This window comes from Pygoscelis adeliae, unplaced genomic scaffold, assembly GCF_000699105.1.
Source record: "Pygoscelis adeliae isolate BGI_AS28 unplaced genomic scaffold, ASM69910v1 Scaffold358, whole genome shotgun sequence".
Lineage (NCBI taxonomy): Eukaryota > Metazoa > Chordata > Aves > Sphenisciformes > Spheniscidae > Pygoscelis > Pygoscelis adeliae.
The window spans coordinates 2244437-2260417 of record NW_008825429.1 but is presented as its reverse complement, the minus strand read 5'-3'; the positions used below and the strand labels follow the sequence as shown (position 1 = coordinate 2260417).

The window sequence follows — 15981 nt, the reverse complement described above, 5'->3', positions numbered from 1 at the left end:
CATGGGCGAGGAAAAAAAAACCCATGTTTTTATTTAAAAAATAAAAAACCCCAACAAACCAAAGGAAGAAAAAAGTCACATAAGGGACAAAGCAATCTGCTTTACCAATCCACATTGTGAATGGCATATTGAATATTTTTGGCCATGTGCTAAATGGGGATTGCTTGCTCAGCCTTTTGGTTTAACAATTCATTTTTTATAGACCAGGGCAAGTGGGTTAGTAAGAGGCCTTAGGGAAAAAGGATTAAGAAGGTCATGATGTATTCATAGTGATCTTCATTGGTAATGAGCAAATTTAGGCCGCCTTTTTCATACAGATAAAATCAGTTGCTCTCACTAAAACCGCCAAACTCAGGCACTGGTAGACAATGTTCATGACTCAAATGACTTACATTTAACTGGAATCTTCGTTAATCATGTTCTTTCTTCTTTTTCTTTGTCCAGAACATTTGTTGAGAACATCTTCTACCAGCAGGCCAGCATCTTTGCCAAGAGTACCTGCTATGGAAAGTGCCAAATCTATTTCTGGTAATACCACGTTTTTTAGATGATTAGTAAAATCAGGAACTCTGATTCCAACACTGTACTTACAGATATACTTTACTTTTTCAAGAGAAAACTTTGGTCTTCAGACCATCAAGCTCTTGTCAGAAAACCTCTATTTGGATATTTGGAATAGCATATTTTTCAGTGTTCAAGTTTTCTGTTGAAATATTTGGGGAAAGAAACTAAAGTTGCATATATGACTTGCACCAACATACCAGATGGATGAGTATGAATCATGCATCTAACAGCTGACTTCTATGTCATCTTTCCTTGTATTACAAATAATTTTGGTGTGCAAGGTATATGTGAGGAAATAAACCGTTCCTGGCTGTTACCTTTTACTGCTTGGATGTAGGATTATTTTTTTTAAGTGAATGAGACAGAGAAGCATATTATTGTTCTCTAATTAAGCAATTCCATTTTTGTTTGTGGAAAGAATTATTTTCAATGGTTTAAAATAGGACAATTGTTCTTTTTAGGTAACAAATGCATCATTTTACATTATCTAATGCATATGAATGTTTTCCCATATTACCTAGCAAAACTTCTACCCGTTCTGTAGGACAAAAGAATGTTTGCAGTGAATCATTTTTAAATAGTCCATTTTGTGACTGGCATAACCTACAAATATTTTTCAGTATTAATCATAGTGTTTGCTGCACATTTGATGTTAACTTTGGATTTTTAAAAAATAGAGTTGCTAAAAAGAAGTTTATGTAGAGTGTTAGTTTACTGTCAAGCTGACGTCTTAGTATCAGCAGGGGCTTCTAAAAACAAATCTTTAAGATCTATAGTACAAATAGTGTGACACTGTGAAAATGGTACTTTCTATAAACTAGGCAGAATTAATTTGAGAGAAATATTTTTTAAAAACACCTATATTTGAGTAAATGGTTTCAAGAAGAAAATGTGATTCAGATCATTTGATTTCTCCTGGAAAAAAAAGAAAAGTGTTTTTTCCTCAACTTCTTTTGTCTAGTATTTATAAATGAATGTACTTGCCCCAAGTCATTAGAAGATAAGTCTCTGATATATGTGGATTTGCACAAACATAAACAATGGTGACTATTTAGGTATAAAAGGCAAAGATCATACGTTTAACTGTAAACTCTTCAATGCAGAGAAAACATAACCATTCCAAATTTGGTTTTACAGCGTGTAATGCTTGTGCTTTCGTTCGAAAGAGAAATTGTTTGTCCTTTTCTCTGTGGAACATGGATGAATGGTCTCAGGTCAATCTTTGATTTGCTTGCTGAGGATATTTAATTAATGTCCAGAGCATCACATACATGCCAATTCTTGATTAAAATTAAGTGGAAATAAAGCAGCTGTCATCTCTAAACTGTTTTGGTTTTCTTTTTTCTTAACTACTTGAAGCTTAGCCACATAACTACATGGACCAGAGAAAAATGAAATGGTTTGTTGTTAAAATTCCTTCTCATTCATAAAATCTTGCAAATGGAAGTAGTGATATTCCATTAAGATACATTCATCAAATTTTCTTTGCTTCAAGATACAGGCTTGATAATAAATGTTGGCAGTGCAGTCTAAATCCTTGATATTTCCTAAGTGGAAAGTATAAAGAAAAATGTTGAAGCCTAGTATTGTATATGGGTTTCCGTGCATGGTTTCTGAACTAATGCTTGTCAGAGAGCAAGAATGAGTTTGAAAGGTTTTACGTTTGCAAACAATAAATGTATGGGCATTTTCCCACTTAGTCTCTCGAAGAAGTAGTGAAGAAATCAAACGGGATATCAGTGCACCTGATGGAGCATCTCCAGCATCTCTCATGGCAATGGGTACCACCTCACCACAGCTGTCACTCTCATCTTCCCCTACGGCATCAGTCACGCCTACAACCAGAAGTCGAATAAGGTAAAAACCCTTTTTTGTGGTGCACTGAACTGTGTTAATTTCATAGCTCTGTCTGCATATATCTAGTATATAATATTGGCACTAAGACTGCAGAATCTACTGCCACCCATACAATAACAATCTTCAATAATCTTTGAGAGCTTCAGAAAGTGTTTTCTGCAGCTCAGTATATGTTTTGAAAGTTAGACCAGAAGTTAGGCTTTTTAGAGCTTATGAGGTTAATACCAAAACTTTATGCTCCACTAGAAAACCAAGCTAAGTCATGTCACTAAATAATAGCATCATATCAGTTCAAAATACTATGAAGCCAAATTCAAGAAATGAGCTTATGGCATGTTGAACGAATCTTTCAGAGTGGCTTGGAGCCAGGAAGACCGCATGATAAACCTTAACTTTTGTAATCACAGCCAAAGACAAAAAGCAGCATGACTAGGTCTTAATTCCAGACACTGCCAAGTCTTCTAAATAGCCATGAGTGAATGGGCCTGGGTTATTTGTCCCACAGACGAAATCATAATGCAAGTCTAAGTAACAAATGGCCAGGCAACACCCTTTCATTAGTAAAATAAAAAGATAAGTCTGTGGTAAATTTAAAACTTTTCCTATCTGTAGTGTTATCAGTCAAAGGACTTAAAAGTATTTAAGCCTCGTGTTATGCAAGTGAAGTATGTACTTAGCCCTCCTTCATAGATTGGGAAACTGGCAGATGAAGCTTAAACGACTTTCTCAAGACCATTTAACACAGAGCTTCCTGGCAAAGCTTTTGTACAGCAGAAATATGAAACCCTTAATGTTCTGAGACATTGGCAATATGTAATAACTACATTATAAAATTGTGAAGTTATTTACAGCTGTGGGTGCTATTGAAAATTATTTCCCTGAAATCAGCTGAGGCATGCCTTAGTGATGCTCTCCTTTCACTGTGCAGAAATTAAATTGAGTTTGGATCTGTGGGTACTTTACCAGCAGCAAATAATACTGTGTGTGTTAGCACCTAAATTTAGACTGAGTACATCCAGAAATAATAAAAAAAAAAAGACTAAAACTGGTAATGTATAAAATTGCATTGATGGCAGCCTGCAGACTGTAGCAAATAGTGTGGCATTTCATGGTAAAATCGTACAGATATAATTACAATATCTTTACTATGCCGCCCAACCATTGACTGCAATGCTAAGCACTACAAGAAGACTTAGTAGTGGAATCTGCAGCAGTGGGTGCGCGGTGATGAGCATGCTCTTCAGAACTGTCCTCAGAATGTCGCTGCTGGACTTCAATTTGTTATGTGGTCAGGTTTCTCTTTTTTCCCCCTACCTTTTTCTGAAAGTTGTTGTAAAATAAATAGTTATTGCTATAGTTCACTAAAACAAATACTTGCAGTTTACTGTTCCCTGTTCTAGTTGAAACTTCGTTGGCTCCTTGATTTGGAATATAGTTGACCTAATATACTAACTTGTAAGATTTATATATCAAACAATTTTTCATCATCTCTGTACAACTTATGCTAATTTATTTTCTTCAGCAGTGTTTTCATAACTGTGAGAACCTGATATAAACCATGTGCTCTTACTGGAATTTGAGAACAGGCTGTACAGCTCCCTCATGGCTGAACAGTATGTTTAGCGTAAAGAGAGGGAGCTTTTCATTTGAGTTCTCGTATGTTGTCCCAAATCTCTGTTTTAAAGTTCTTGTAGTGTTGCATAATCTTCGTTGTAGATTGAGTATGCAATCCCATTATTATTTGTTTCAATCACCAATGAAAAAAATACACCAGTTGGGGTTGTTGAAATATGTACTGATTTAAGAACTGAAGTACAGCATTTCTTGAAGCATCATTCTGTCTGTGTGGTACCTATGAAGTTTAGATACAGTAACCTATTCAGATCATTTATTTCATATTTAAAATAACACAATTAGCAACTTCCTTGTCATGTTAAATCTCTGAGATTAGCAGTTAGGTTTGAAGGCTCATACTGCTATCTTTCATGCTGAAAGGCACTTACTGTTTCCTGTTTATTGTTCTGCTGTGCATATATTTTCATGGATGTTTCAAATGCCACCACTGATATCTCTTTCTAAGCAACTTTGAGATCTTGCCAACTGTATTTCAGTGAAGACTGGCCAAGCAAATTGCAATACATGTACTTAAGATTAGTGCCTTAGAACATTTCACTGTATGTTGGCACATGTTCTCTTCTTTTATGCGTTGAGTGACAGATGCTGCTGATATGTGGAACAGTCTCTGGTGTTCCATTGGTAGCACACATGCATGAAGAAATCCACATCCCCTGGATGCTTTCTTTTCCCCTAGCAGGACCTGGAGAATTGCTACCTGTAAATCTGCAGCAGAGAATCCACTGAAAATACTACGTATTTCCACCCTCCACCCCTCTTTCCAGTCACCAAATGGGTTGTAAAGAACAAAGAGTTAAAGATTTGAGAGTGAATGTATACAATCTGTATCCCTTTTTGGAAATATCCAAAAGGAGTAATTTAAGGTATCATCTTTGTGGATGTTGTGGGAATTTTGCTTACATCTGCATAGAAGTCTTTAAAAAATGGCAGATGAGGAAATCTGTGCAGCATGGATTCACTGATAGCTATCTTAATTTTCCAAATGGAAATTATTAAAAATAAGAACAACTGCTGGCACACTTTACGTCCAGTAACTAAGCTCCATAATGGTGTAATACCTAGTCTTTTTGTCAGAGACTGTTCACTATAGTGTCTGTAGAAATACTGAATCATGTAACTAGGCCACTACAAAAGTATTAACCTCTATAATATATATTTTTTAATCTAAGTACTGGTTTCTGAAGCCTGGTAAAGGGATGTCTGTAATGTAAGACTCATGTGAAAAACTGGCCAACCCAGATATGACCATTCCTTTCTTCCCCAATCTTTCCTTAAAGAAAAAGACTTAAGGTAAGCTTGACAGACCGGAAGTGAAATTAATTGATAGATTTTATTGGTAATTGAACATTCTTATTTCAAAAAAAGTGAATCATTATTGTGCCAGTATATCAAATGGCAGATCAACCTAGTTAGATCGTCCCCCTCTTTTTTAAGAACTCCAGATCTCAGGCAAATGCTAATATGCAAACGTGTTGTTTCAAGGTGACATTTGTACTCAGCCATGAGATGCAAGAGAGATAGCATCAGTTTATTCTCTTTCTAAATACAAAATAAAGTCACTTGAGTTAGCTTAATGGTTCTAGCTGAAACTTACCATGTTGTGAGTTTAATTTTCTGAACTCTTAGAAAAAAAAAATCATTGAGGTTGAAAGACCTAGAAAAAAAAGTTTAAAGGAAAAAGAAGGATAATTTGCTAATGAAAGAATTACTCCAAAAGAACTGTTAAGTCTCTGCAGGTATTTCTGTGTATTCTATTTTTCAGTCAGTAGTGCTGTGCCTTACTACTTTCACTGTGACATTAATTTGTCCTTTTTTTAAAGTTTTTACAATATGTATTTCTGTTGCAAAAGATATGTTACAAGCTCTGAGTTGCACTTCTGCCTTGTTCCTAGGGAAGAGAGGAAAGATCCCTTGTCTGCCCTAGCAAGAGAATATGGAGGATCCAAGAGAAATGCCTTGCTGAAGTGGTGCCAGAAAAAAACAGAAGGATATCAGGTAACTGTAGAGCTGTTTAACGTAGCATACTTCTAGCTGCAACACATTAGAATCTGCCAATGGCATAAACCAGGCTGCTCCACAGTTGACTGCATAGATTGCAGTGGCACTGGTATGTACTGTACTCTCTTCTTGGAACACATGCTACAAGTCCTAACCTAACTAACATTAATAGCTCTTCAGTCGCTTTGCTCCATGTCAATAATAGCTTTTTTCTTAAGGGGGCAGCTGACCTCCTATTGAGGCACTTTAAAACGGCCTTTTACAGATCACACTTTTGAAACTGTAACTGAAACTTTAGTAACTTAAGGTTTAAATTAATGTTTCCCAATGCAGTTAGAGTACCATTTCTTGAATTTCAGAGGGGGGGTTTGATAGATAATTAGTGTAGGGTTTTTTTGGATCTTTCAATGTGCTCCCATTTAGTCTCTATTTAGGGACAGTTTGTTTTGTGAAGGTCGCATTGTCTTGCATTTTGAACTTGGCTTTCTACTGCGGTTCCAGACTTTTTTTTTCAGTTAGACCAAACGTTATCAGAAGCCAAAAGAACTAACAAGATAACTATCCAGAGTTCTCCTGATTACATTATTTTTTCAAAAGAATAGTGGCTTCAGCAAACTAAACCAGGATGTTAATAGTCTGACCATGATGTATTTGTTTGATTAACTTGTATTGAAAGTGTTTGGAGTTCCCAACACAATCTTCAGTTTAAGAACTTTACTCTTTCCATGACTTGAGACTCACAATGCAGGAGGAAGTTAAGAGCCGCATAACAGGATGATCACCCATCCATAGGAAAAGTCATCTTTCAGTACAATGGACAGTCTTGTGATATAAGCCCTCCCCCCTCTTCCTGTGGCACGTCTAGTACTAAACTGTGCTATTTCTGAGGATAAGCTTCTTTGTGGGAAGAGCCTTTCTCCTTCCCCACATTTTAAAAAAGGCAGGATGTTATATTTCTTTGTAAATCCTCTAAAACTGAATGCAAAAATATTTTCCCATATTGTCTTGAAATGAAAGATGAATTTGACAGCTTCCTTATCTGGTTAGGAAAAGTAATAGAAAATATTCTAAACTTTTCATTCTGTAGTTGTGTACACATGCAAGAGCATGCTTTTGTTTATCTAGATTGCTGCTTATAATTACTTGAGTTTTATGAACACTAGTAGAAGAATAGGTTTTGAGACTTACTGTACTTGCTTCGACAACTGTAATATGGTTCTCTGCTTGTGTTGCTACTGAGAAATCATAGCATATAGCATCTGTAGAACCAATGCATGCCTTCTTTTGAAAGAGTTGGATCATATCAGGAGGTTATATTAAGACATTTTTCTCCAAAAACTAACTTTTGCTTTACACACACTCATTTTTCATTTCTTTGTTGTACAGAATTTGATTATTTTCAGTATCCCCTGAAATTCAGTTCTGGTTGAACACCATGTTAGTGGTGTTCTAATGTTTTAAACGTATCTAGCATTGTATTCATTGTGAATAGTGCTTATCCAGCTTTCTGGCATTTCAACAACGTTATCAATGCCAGATAAGGATCTTTTTTTAAAAAAATTGAAGCTCTGCTTAGTTTTAACTTAATTTTAAAACTATGTGGATTCAAAACTGACAAACAGTAAACAAGCATCAGAATAATTAACATCTCCCTTCCTCATTCAGTCCTACTTAAGGTACTCTAGCTCTCTTCCTTCTTCCCTGTCGCCCAAATATTGACAGGGTACCTTTTCTTACCTCCAGCTCCTCCTAGTGTCTTATACGCTACCACAGTTCCCTTTTATCCCCAGCATTTCCCATCATTATAACTTCTACTTTTCTTCTGTACCACTGTTTGCTTTTGTTTGGCTTAGCATCTGGGCAAGAGCCAGCACGTGCTTTTTAGAGCTACCTGCATGCTGACTGACGATGTGTCTTCAGTCTCTGAGCTGCTGTGTGAGCCACACAGAACAGAGGAGTCCTAAATATCCCAGCCTTTTCCTCTGTAGGAATAGCAGTAGGTCCACTTTCTTTCTAGTCATCAATTTGTATCCTGTTACCAATTTAAATCAATGCTAGCTATTATTTATTTAGTTACAAATATAACAGGTTAAAGGAAAAATACTGGCAAATTGAGTCTGTAACAAGTTCCAAAATGACCTTGAAGATTTTAACCATGATTTGGAAACAAGGAAAAGAGTCTTAGGCGGCTTTTGTTTCAGAATAATTCTTTTGTTAATTTTACCCTATTCATATTATATCAATTTGTTTCTAATGCAGATCTAATTAAACTACCTATATTTAAGTAAAACTCAGCCCTGTAAACCAGTATTTTTCAAGTATGTCTTTGCCAACGTGGAAGGATGTGGTTACTTCTTCATCAGTTGCCAACAACAGTCACTTTTTTTGTCTTGTTTTCTCCCTCTCACCTGGAGGTGCTGTCTCACAGCTGTAGTTTTTTTATGCATACATAAATATTTATAGAAAATTATACATAAAATATTTATAGAAAATTATTTCAGCTGTTGGTGTTTCATAGAGAAGATGGAAGCATGCACATTGAGTTAAAGCCCAATTTCTAACAGAGCCATGTTTGCTCCTGGCATTGCTTTACCTTTCATCTCTGGGATTACATTTTTGCACTGGATATTGGAGAATAGATTAATTTCTGGTTTATACATGGGTTAATAAGTAGTAATCACACAAATAGCCAGATACAAATCTTAATTTCAAAAATTTTGTTTAAAGTGTACAGAGTTATAGGTGAGTTACCAGTGGCTCAAAATGTTAAAAACAAGGTATGATGTAGCTGGTATACCCTTGTTAATGAGCAGCAGCATAGGATTGAACATTATTCTCCTTGGAGGTCAGCTGTAGCTCTTGAGCTGCTTTTTATTCCATGTGTTGAAAATACTAAAGAAGGAAAAAAACCAAACAACACACCAAGGTCTGTACTGTTTCACAGAGAGAAGGTTTCCTTTATTCACGTAATACTTGAGAATACAGTACTACTTAATTGCTTGGTACAACTAATTGGGTTTCTTTGTCTGCTCAAATAAAATGGAAGAATAACTTCTGCTCTCCTATCCCCTCTAGGAAATGACTTTCAAGCTTTTGATTAAAACTCTTAAGTATCTCTGTTTTTAGAAGCTTGAAATTTTGTGAATGCTAAATAATTCAAAGATGATAGTGTGGTGAAGCTCTAATTTCAGACCATTACAGTGGAAGGATTTTATTTAAAGCCCTTCACACACATTCACAGACATTTACGCCAAACTGTGCTTTCCACCTCTGACAAATATGTAGTTCCATATAGCAGAATTTTTAAAGGAATCTTAAGACTTTCTTTTTTGTGAATGCATTATGATAAACAAGCTAATATCTAATCCTATTACGAAACTATGATAAATTACTTCATTGTACAGTTTTCTTGATTTATTCAAGCAAATTTGGAAGGGAATAAATGAACAGATTTCTTGAAATGTAGTGGTGAAACAATATTTAACTGTGTTCCAAATCTGGTATTTTTTTAAGAGTACCTCAATAAAAAAATTAAGGTTAAAATAGCCAATGAAAATAAGAGAAATTCTTACTGATGTAAAAAACTGTATGGCTTTTTCTCTTACTATGTTGTTCTTTTTAATATACATGCTGTCTGAATGTTCTTTGCAAGCAGAATTTCTCCTTGAAGCTTAGGTTTGGAGGGTGGCCATCTGCAGAAGGTCATTGCAGAACTAACAGCAGGCAGGTTCTGTATTAACTTTCATCTAGAGCCTGTTCAGTCTAGACAGTATTGCACTCACTAAGTTACTGAGTTTAATTATATTCAGGGCTGAACAGATCCCTAAGCCATGAAAGAGAAGAGTTGCTCTCTTAAGATAAGGGGGTTTTTTTTTAGCATTTAGATAAAGGAGGAACGAATCACCTTTAGTTTTCAGATGAACAGACACAAAATACTTGAAATTTGATCATGTGTTAGCTTACTCAGGATCCGACATACTGATTCAGAGTACAGCGCCAAGTGCTGCATTTTCCAGAGAGAAGAGAATCCTCTTGGCTCCTCTAAAATATGTGCAGTGTCATAAAACTGTCATAAATTCCAGATATCTTCAAAGCATAAAGTAATCCCATCCAGCTGTTATGGAGCATTTACCCTAGCTGGAACACAGCTACTTTCATTTTGAGTACACAACTAATAAAAGTTAAAAAAAGGATGTGAGCATGCATGTTTCACGTTAAGAAAGGGACCAACAAACAGGATACACACATCCTTGCCCATTCTTATCTACAGCAATATTTCAATTTATTTTCCATTTTTTGTCAGCATACTGAGAGCTAATTCACTTCCAGAAGTCTGACACCAAAAAAGCAATTGTCACAAGATAGCAGCAAGAATAGACTAATTTTTTTTTTAGCCTTTCTTTAAGCTTTCCACGCTTCCTAATTACAGATATACTGGAAGACCTCCTTAATGTAGCCTTGTTGTACCTGTCCTCTAATTCATGCAATGCTGCTTTTTCTGGAAAGACCACCTAATTTCTACCTCCTATACAGATCAAAGCTCATGTCTTACAAAAAAATTTAAAACTTATTATCTACATGGCAGCAATAAACAATAAAATTGTTTAGTGATTGAGCAGTGTGATTGAATATGAATGTATGTGTACCTAATGCTATGCTGAATGTACCCTGAAATCAAGCAATGCTTTCATTTGTACTCAAGTAATAAGTGTAGAATAACAAAGCTAAGGGTAAAAGATGGTTCGGGTTGCTTTTTTTTTTTAAACCTGTTCTTATATACACATCTTTATCAACACTAAGCTAGATCATATTCTACTCAAAGTATTATATTGATTTTAAAAAAGCACAAAAAGAGGACAAGACTGTGTGCTTATGTAAGCCTATGTTCAAATAATGATTCCAGGGTGTGCATGCTTTCCCTGGTGCTGTCTGGTTGATTCATCAAAGCAGTCAGGCTGCCAAAACACTTCTCTCCTTGGTTTAAGCTGTGATGCTTTAGCCAAAAATTGTTGAGTTAAGGAAGGACATGCTTCCTTTTTCTGTTTGGATTGGATTCTGATACAAGAGAGATGTCAAGTTGTTACACTTAATTACAACAAAATTTAGAATAAATTATGAAGCTGTCTGTATCTCTGTAAGTGCTTCAAATGTTAATGTCTGAAGCTATTATTGTTTTTTTTGAGAATGACTGCTCCTTTTATGGTTCCTTTTTTGTGCCAGAACCAAAAAATAACATCTTTTGTAAGGAAAGCAACATTAACAGTCAATATTTAAGGGGGTTGATGGTTTATATTTGCCATTTACTGCCTTTTCAGAAGCTGGGATTGAAGAGGCAGTAGTTGGGACTGCTGTTAGGTCTATTCCAGAAATACTTTTATTTTGTCACCTACGGCCAGAAGTACTGATAGCCTCAGCTTTAATCCATGATTTGAGAATCAGTGAATCCTGATTCAATGGAGCGTGGATAGCAGTTATTTTGTAGTTTACCTTTCTAATTTTTTAAATGGATACTCTTTTCTTTTGTGTGTGTGTATGTGTCTTTAAAAGCTTTTAAAAGCTTTTTAATCGTAATTTTCTGCCATGGGAAGAAGCCTGCCAAGGTCTGTACACTTAAACCTCAAATCTTGTTTTAATGGTTTAATATATTATAGTACAGGATCATATTAATGCTTTTGCTTTCTTAGCCCACTTATTTCATTAACTAATACAACAGAGACATAGACACATGTTTTTATTTTCTCCATGTCCTAACTCATTTGTGAGCCAAACTGAGCTGGGATGTGGGAACCTCTCCTCCTTATGCAGAGCAAGGGATGGAGAAATAGCTGCTATGCAGTATGCTCCTCTGCTCAAATTGTAATATACATAGTTCAGGGAGATTGAAGACAGCTGTGGATGTGTCTGCTGTAGAGATAGTTAAAATAACTTTGTTCTTAGTTTGTAACTATAAGTTAGAAACCATGGTTTCTATAGTTGGGGGGTTTTGGTGTTTGTGGGTTTTGTTATCTGTGGAGTTTTCGGGGGGGCGGGGAAGAAGAAAGTTGAATCACTGGGTTATAATAGTCAATATCTGTTTCTTGCTTTTTAAAAAAAGGTATTTTCACTCATTATGGAAGACCCTCAGTTAATTTAGGATTATTGCAAAAAGCAATAGGAGACAATTTCAAAATTAGCACTACACTGGTTAAAAACACTTTAAAATTGTGAATTCTAGAAAAGTCATAGGTTGGGACAGACCTTAAATTGATGTTATACAGAGCCTTGTTAAGCAGCCTAGAATGTTTCTAGTGAGGGAGATTCCTCCACTTCTCTGGGCAACCTATTCCAATGCTTAATTGTTTCATGGTGAAGACTTTTTTTCTTATATCCAGACAAAATTTCCCTGAAAAGAAATTGTGCCTGTTGCGTCTTGTCCTGTCACCATGTGTCCTTTTGAAGAGAGTACCTCCATCTTCTCTCTAACTGCCTTTTAGGCATTGGAAGACTCTGATTACATCTCTCCTGAATCTTCTTTAGGATGAATAAACCAAGTTCCTTCAACCTTTCTTCATCTGTCAAGTTCTCCAACCATCTAATCATCTTGATAACTCTCTGCTGGACCCTTTTTTATTCTTCAGTGACTATTTTGAACTGGGGGGACCAAATCCCTATACAGTATTCCAGGTGTAGACTGACAAGGGCCCAGTAGAGTGTAAGAATCCCATCCCTTGATCTGCTGGCTGTACTCTTAGTGATGCAGCTCAGGATACAGTTTGCCTTCTTTACTGCAAGGATGCTCCTCTGATTGTGCATCCAGTTCAAATTCACTGTTTAACCGCTATTGTATTTCAGCCTAAGGTGATGGATTGTTTTGTTATTATTACATTTCAACCTTGTTTCAGGAAGAATCTTCTTACACCCCACCCCACCCACCCCCTCCCATGTGAGCGCAAGGGAATACTCATTTTGTGGTGACTGCTCCTACCCTCCACTTTGCAGTTTAATAGGAGCTTGAGTCATGCTTGAAATGGTTTTTGGTTGTGGATCCACCAGGATGTTCCCCTACTATCTTTTTTTCTCCTCTTTGTCATGGCTGTAGAATGGACTATAGAATCTGGCATGTTTGATTATGTAAAATGTTATATTCTTATGCTCTGTCTCTAGAAGTTTCTTACAAATTTTTAACTTTGTTTTTTATTCCTGGTTGGAAAGTGTCTTCCACAGATCTTTTTATGACAACAGCCTTTTGTTAGAATTGCCTTTTTTTAAAAAAAAATCTCTTCCAAATACTAGAGGTGACTTCACTCCCATCCTAAGTATTAAACATTAATAGACAAGGACTGATAAATCTCCTTCTAGTTCACCTATCTCTAGAAAGGCCTCTTCCTCATTTGACGGTTTATCTGAAAGTATGTCCTTCAATTGCTTTAATACTTTGTGGTCTGAAATGGCTTGAAGAAAAATTCCGGATTAGATTCCAGCAGAAACTCTTAATACAGCCAATTACTTAATAAAAGCAGTAACAAAGAAGAAATTATGTCAGAGATTTTAGGCTGATGTTCTGTTTACCGTCAATTCTTTGAGAAATAAGAGCTTAATGCAAGATTGATTTCATTATACTGACCAAGCTTTTTCAAAAAACCACAAGTAGTTAAAAGCATTTGGGAAATAGAATTGTGCTGTATTTAAATGTGCCAGTTATATGCTCAAAGGCCTACATAAAAAATTAAATTTTCAGTTTAAATGACAGTCTGTCCAGTTTCTAGATTTGTTTTTTAGTGTCTGACCAATATTATACTTTTTTAGTCTGAGAGGTAATAATAATTCATAATGCTCAGAGCAATTGGAAACAGAAACCAGTCCCTTTTAATTGTTTCCTTCCGTTGTATTTAATTCAGCTTCTCTGGATACATTAAGATTCTTGGATGATGGGTTTGTTTTCTGCTTGTTGTCTTAATAATAAAAGCTGGGCCCTACAGGAAGATGTAGAAAAATAGGGTATTCCAAGTTATTTTTGAGAACCAACCAAACTTGTAGGTGACCTTTTTTAACTGGCCCTTTTTTCCGATGTTTATATTCAAAATTCAACATTCTATGGATGCTACTAATATTTAAAGTGAAATTTTTAGTTTATACAACTATAATGTTTAAGGGAAGATGACTTTCTCTTGTTTTAGTTTCATTTACCATTTTCAGCACAACTTTTTCCTGTTTTTCTTGCTCACATGTTGGGGTGAGGGAATATACTTATAAAACTATGAAAAATATCTCTAGATTTTGGAGGTGAGCACTCCTCCTGGTTTTTAAATTAAGTGAAGAGTTCTGTCTTCAACCCCAGTTTTTCTATAGGTCTATTTTCCAGCTCATCTAGACTGTTTCGATACCTTGCAATTTCTTTCTTCATATATTCTGAGCACATCTTCCTTCTTCATCCGCAGGGTCAAACCTCAGATGTAGGTTCTGATGATCTCATACACATCACCGCAGCATCCTATTTTCTGATTTTGATGAATGCATTCTGGCCTGTTGATGTCCATCCTGACTCTTGCAAAGATCACTATTCAAATGCATTGCTTTAACAGTATTGCACTGTTTGCTTTTCCTTTCTCTGTGCTCTCTCATTTCCAATATAAGCTATTGTTCTCACTTTGAAGGCTGTGTACCCTTCCATCTCTCTTTCAGTACTGAGATCTCATCTGTGCTTCGGTGATGCTGGTGTTCAGGCTCAAACTCTTAAATTTTCAAATAAACATTGCTGTTGTTCCTCTGAAATGTGTGGAGCAACCTGGGAGAGAAAAAAGACATTGTAAGCTCTGTGAGGCAAGGTACTATCAAACTTTATTTTATTTGTAGAGTGACTGGTGACTGACTTTAATGGACTCTTGGTCTATGGTAAATAGAGTATATTCTGCAATAATACCAATTCAACAGGTACTTACTGAAACTATATCCAGCATTAAGTCACTAGATTGGAAACACGTGTGTTAGAAACTGTTAATCAGATTCAGCAATGCTTCAGCATTCCTCCTTACTTTAATAAGGAATGTCATATCTATCCTTGTAGTCCTGAGACTTAAAAATTTGCTAATGCTCTTCAGTAGCTTTAACTAGTATGGGTTTTTTTTTTTCTTTATAGTTTGGCTCAATGCATGCATGTGTGTCTGAGCAGATCTGTGTTTAACTTAATTGTGACAGTGCCAATGTACATCTTTCTCCTCCCCTTCCCACATCACTTGGCCATCCTGGGGAAGGATAGAAAATATTTCAGCCAAGGGGTGAAAACCAGGACCGGGTTTTCTCCCTCAGTAGATTGTGTAGCAAAGGAAACATGGTTGTTCATATTTGATTTTTATAACTAGCTTGCCACAGATGACTGTGTCCTGGTTTTGGCTGGGCTAGAGTTAATTTTCTTCCTAGTAGCTGGTACAGTGCTGTGTTTTGGATTTAGGATGAGAATAATGTTGATAACACACCGATGTTTTAGTTGTCGCTAGGCAGTGCTTACACTAGTCAAGGACGTTTCAGCTTCCCATGCTCTACCGACCGAGAAGGCTGGAGGTGCACAAGAAGCTGGGAGGGGGCACAGCCAGGACAGCTGACCCCAACTGGCCAGAGGGATATTCCATACCATGGGACGTCATGCTCAGTACAGAAACTGGGGGGAGTTCGCCAGCGGGGGTGACCGCTGCTCGGGAACTGGCTGGGCATTGGTCGGTGGGTGGTGAGCAATTGCATTGTGCATCACTTGTTTTGTATATTCTTTTAACATTATTTTCCCTTCCTTTTCTGTCCTATTAAACTGTCTTTATTTCAACCCACGAATTTCACTTTTTTTTTCTCGATTCTCTCCCCCATCCCACTGGGGGGGGAGTGAGTGGATGGCTGTGTGGCATTTAGCTGCCTGCTGGGTTAAACCACAACACTGTGACAAGAAAAAGCCCCTTTCCC

At 36.4% G+C, this 15981-nt stretch overlaps 1 protein-coding gene across 1 annotated transcript in view; it reads left to right on the top strand.

The window, feature by feature from the left end:
* SPECC1L (sperm antigen with calponin homology and coiled-coil domains 1-like) overlaps positions 1–15981 on the top strand; it is a 54606-nt gene that overhangs the window by 29215 nt on the left and 9410 nt on the right. The window contains exons 10-12 of the mRNA XM_009330776.1: positions 445–528; positions 2265–2421; positions 5949–6051. Coding sequence (XP_009329051.1) covers positions 445–528; positions 2265–2421; positions 5949–6051 — 344 coding nt within the window. The remainder of the gene's footprint in view (positions 1–444; positions 529–2264; positions 2422–5948; positions 6052–15981) is intronic.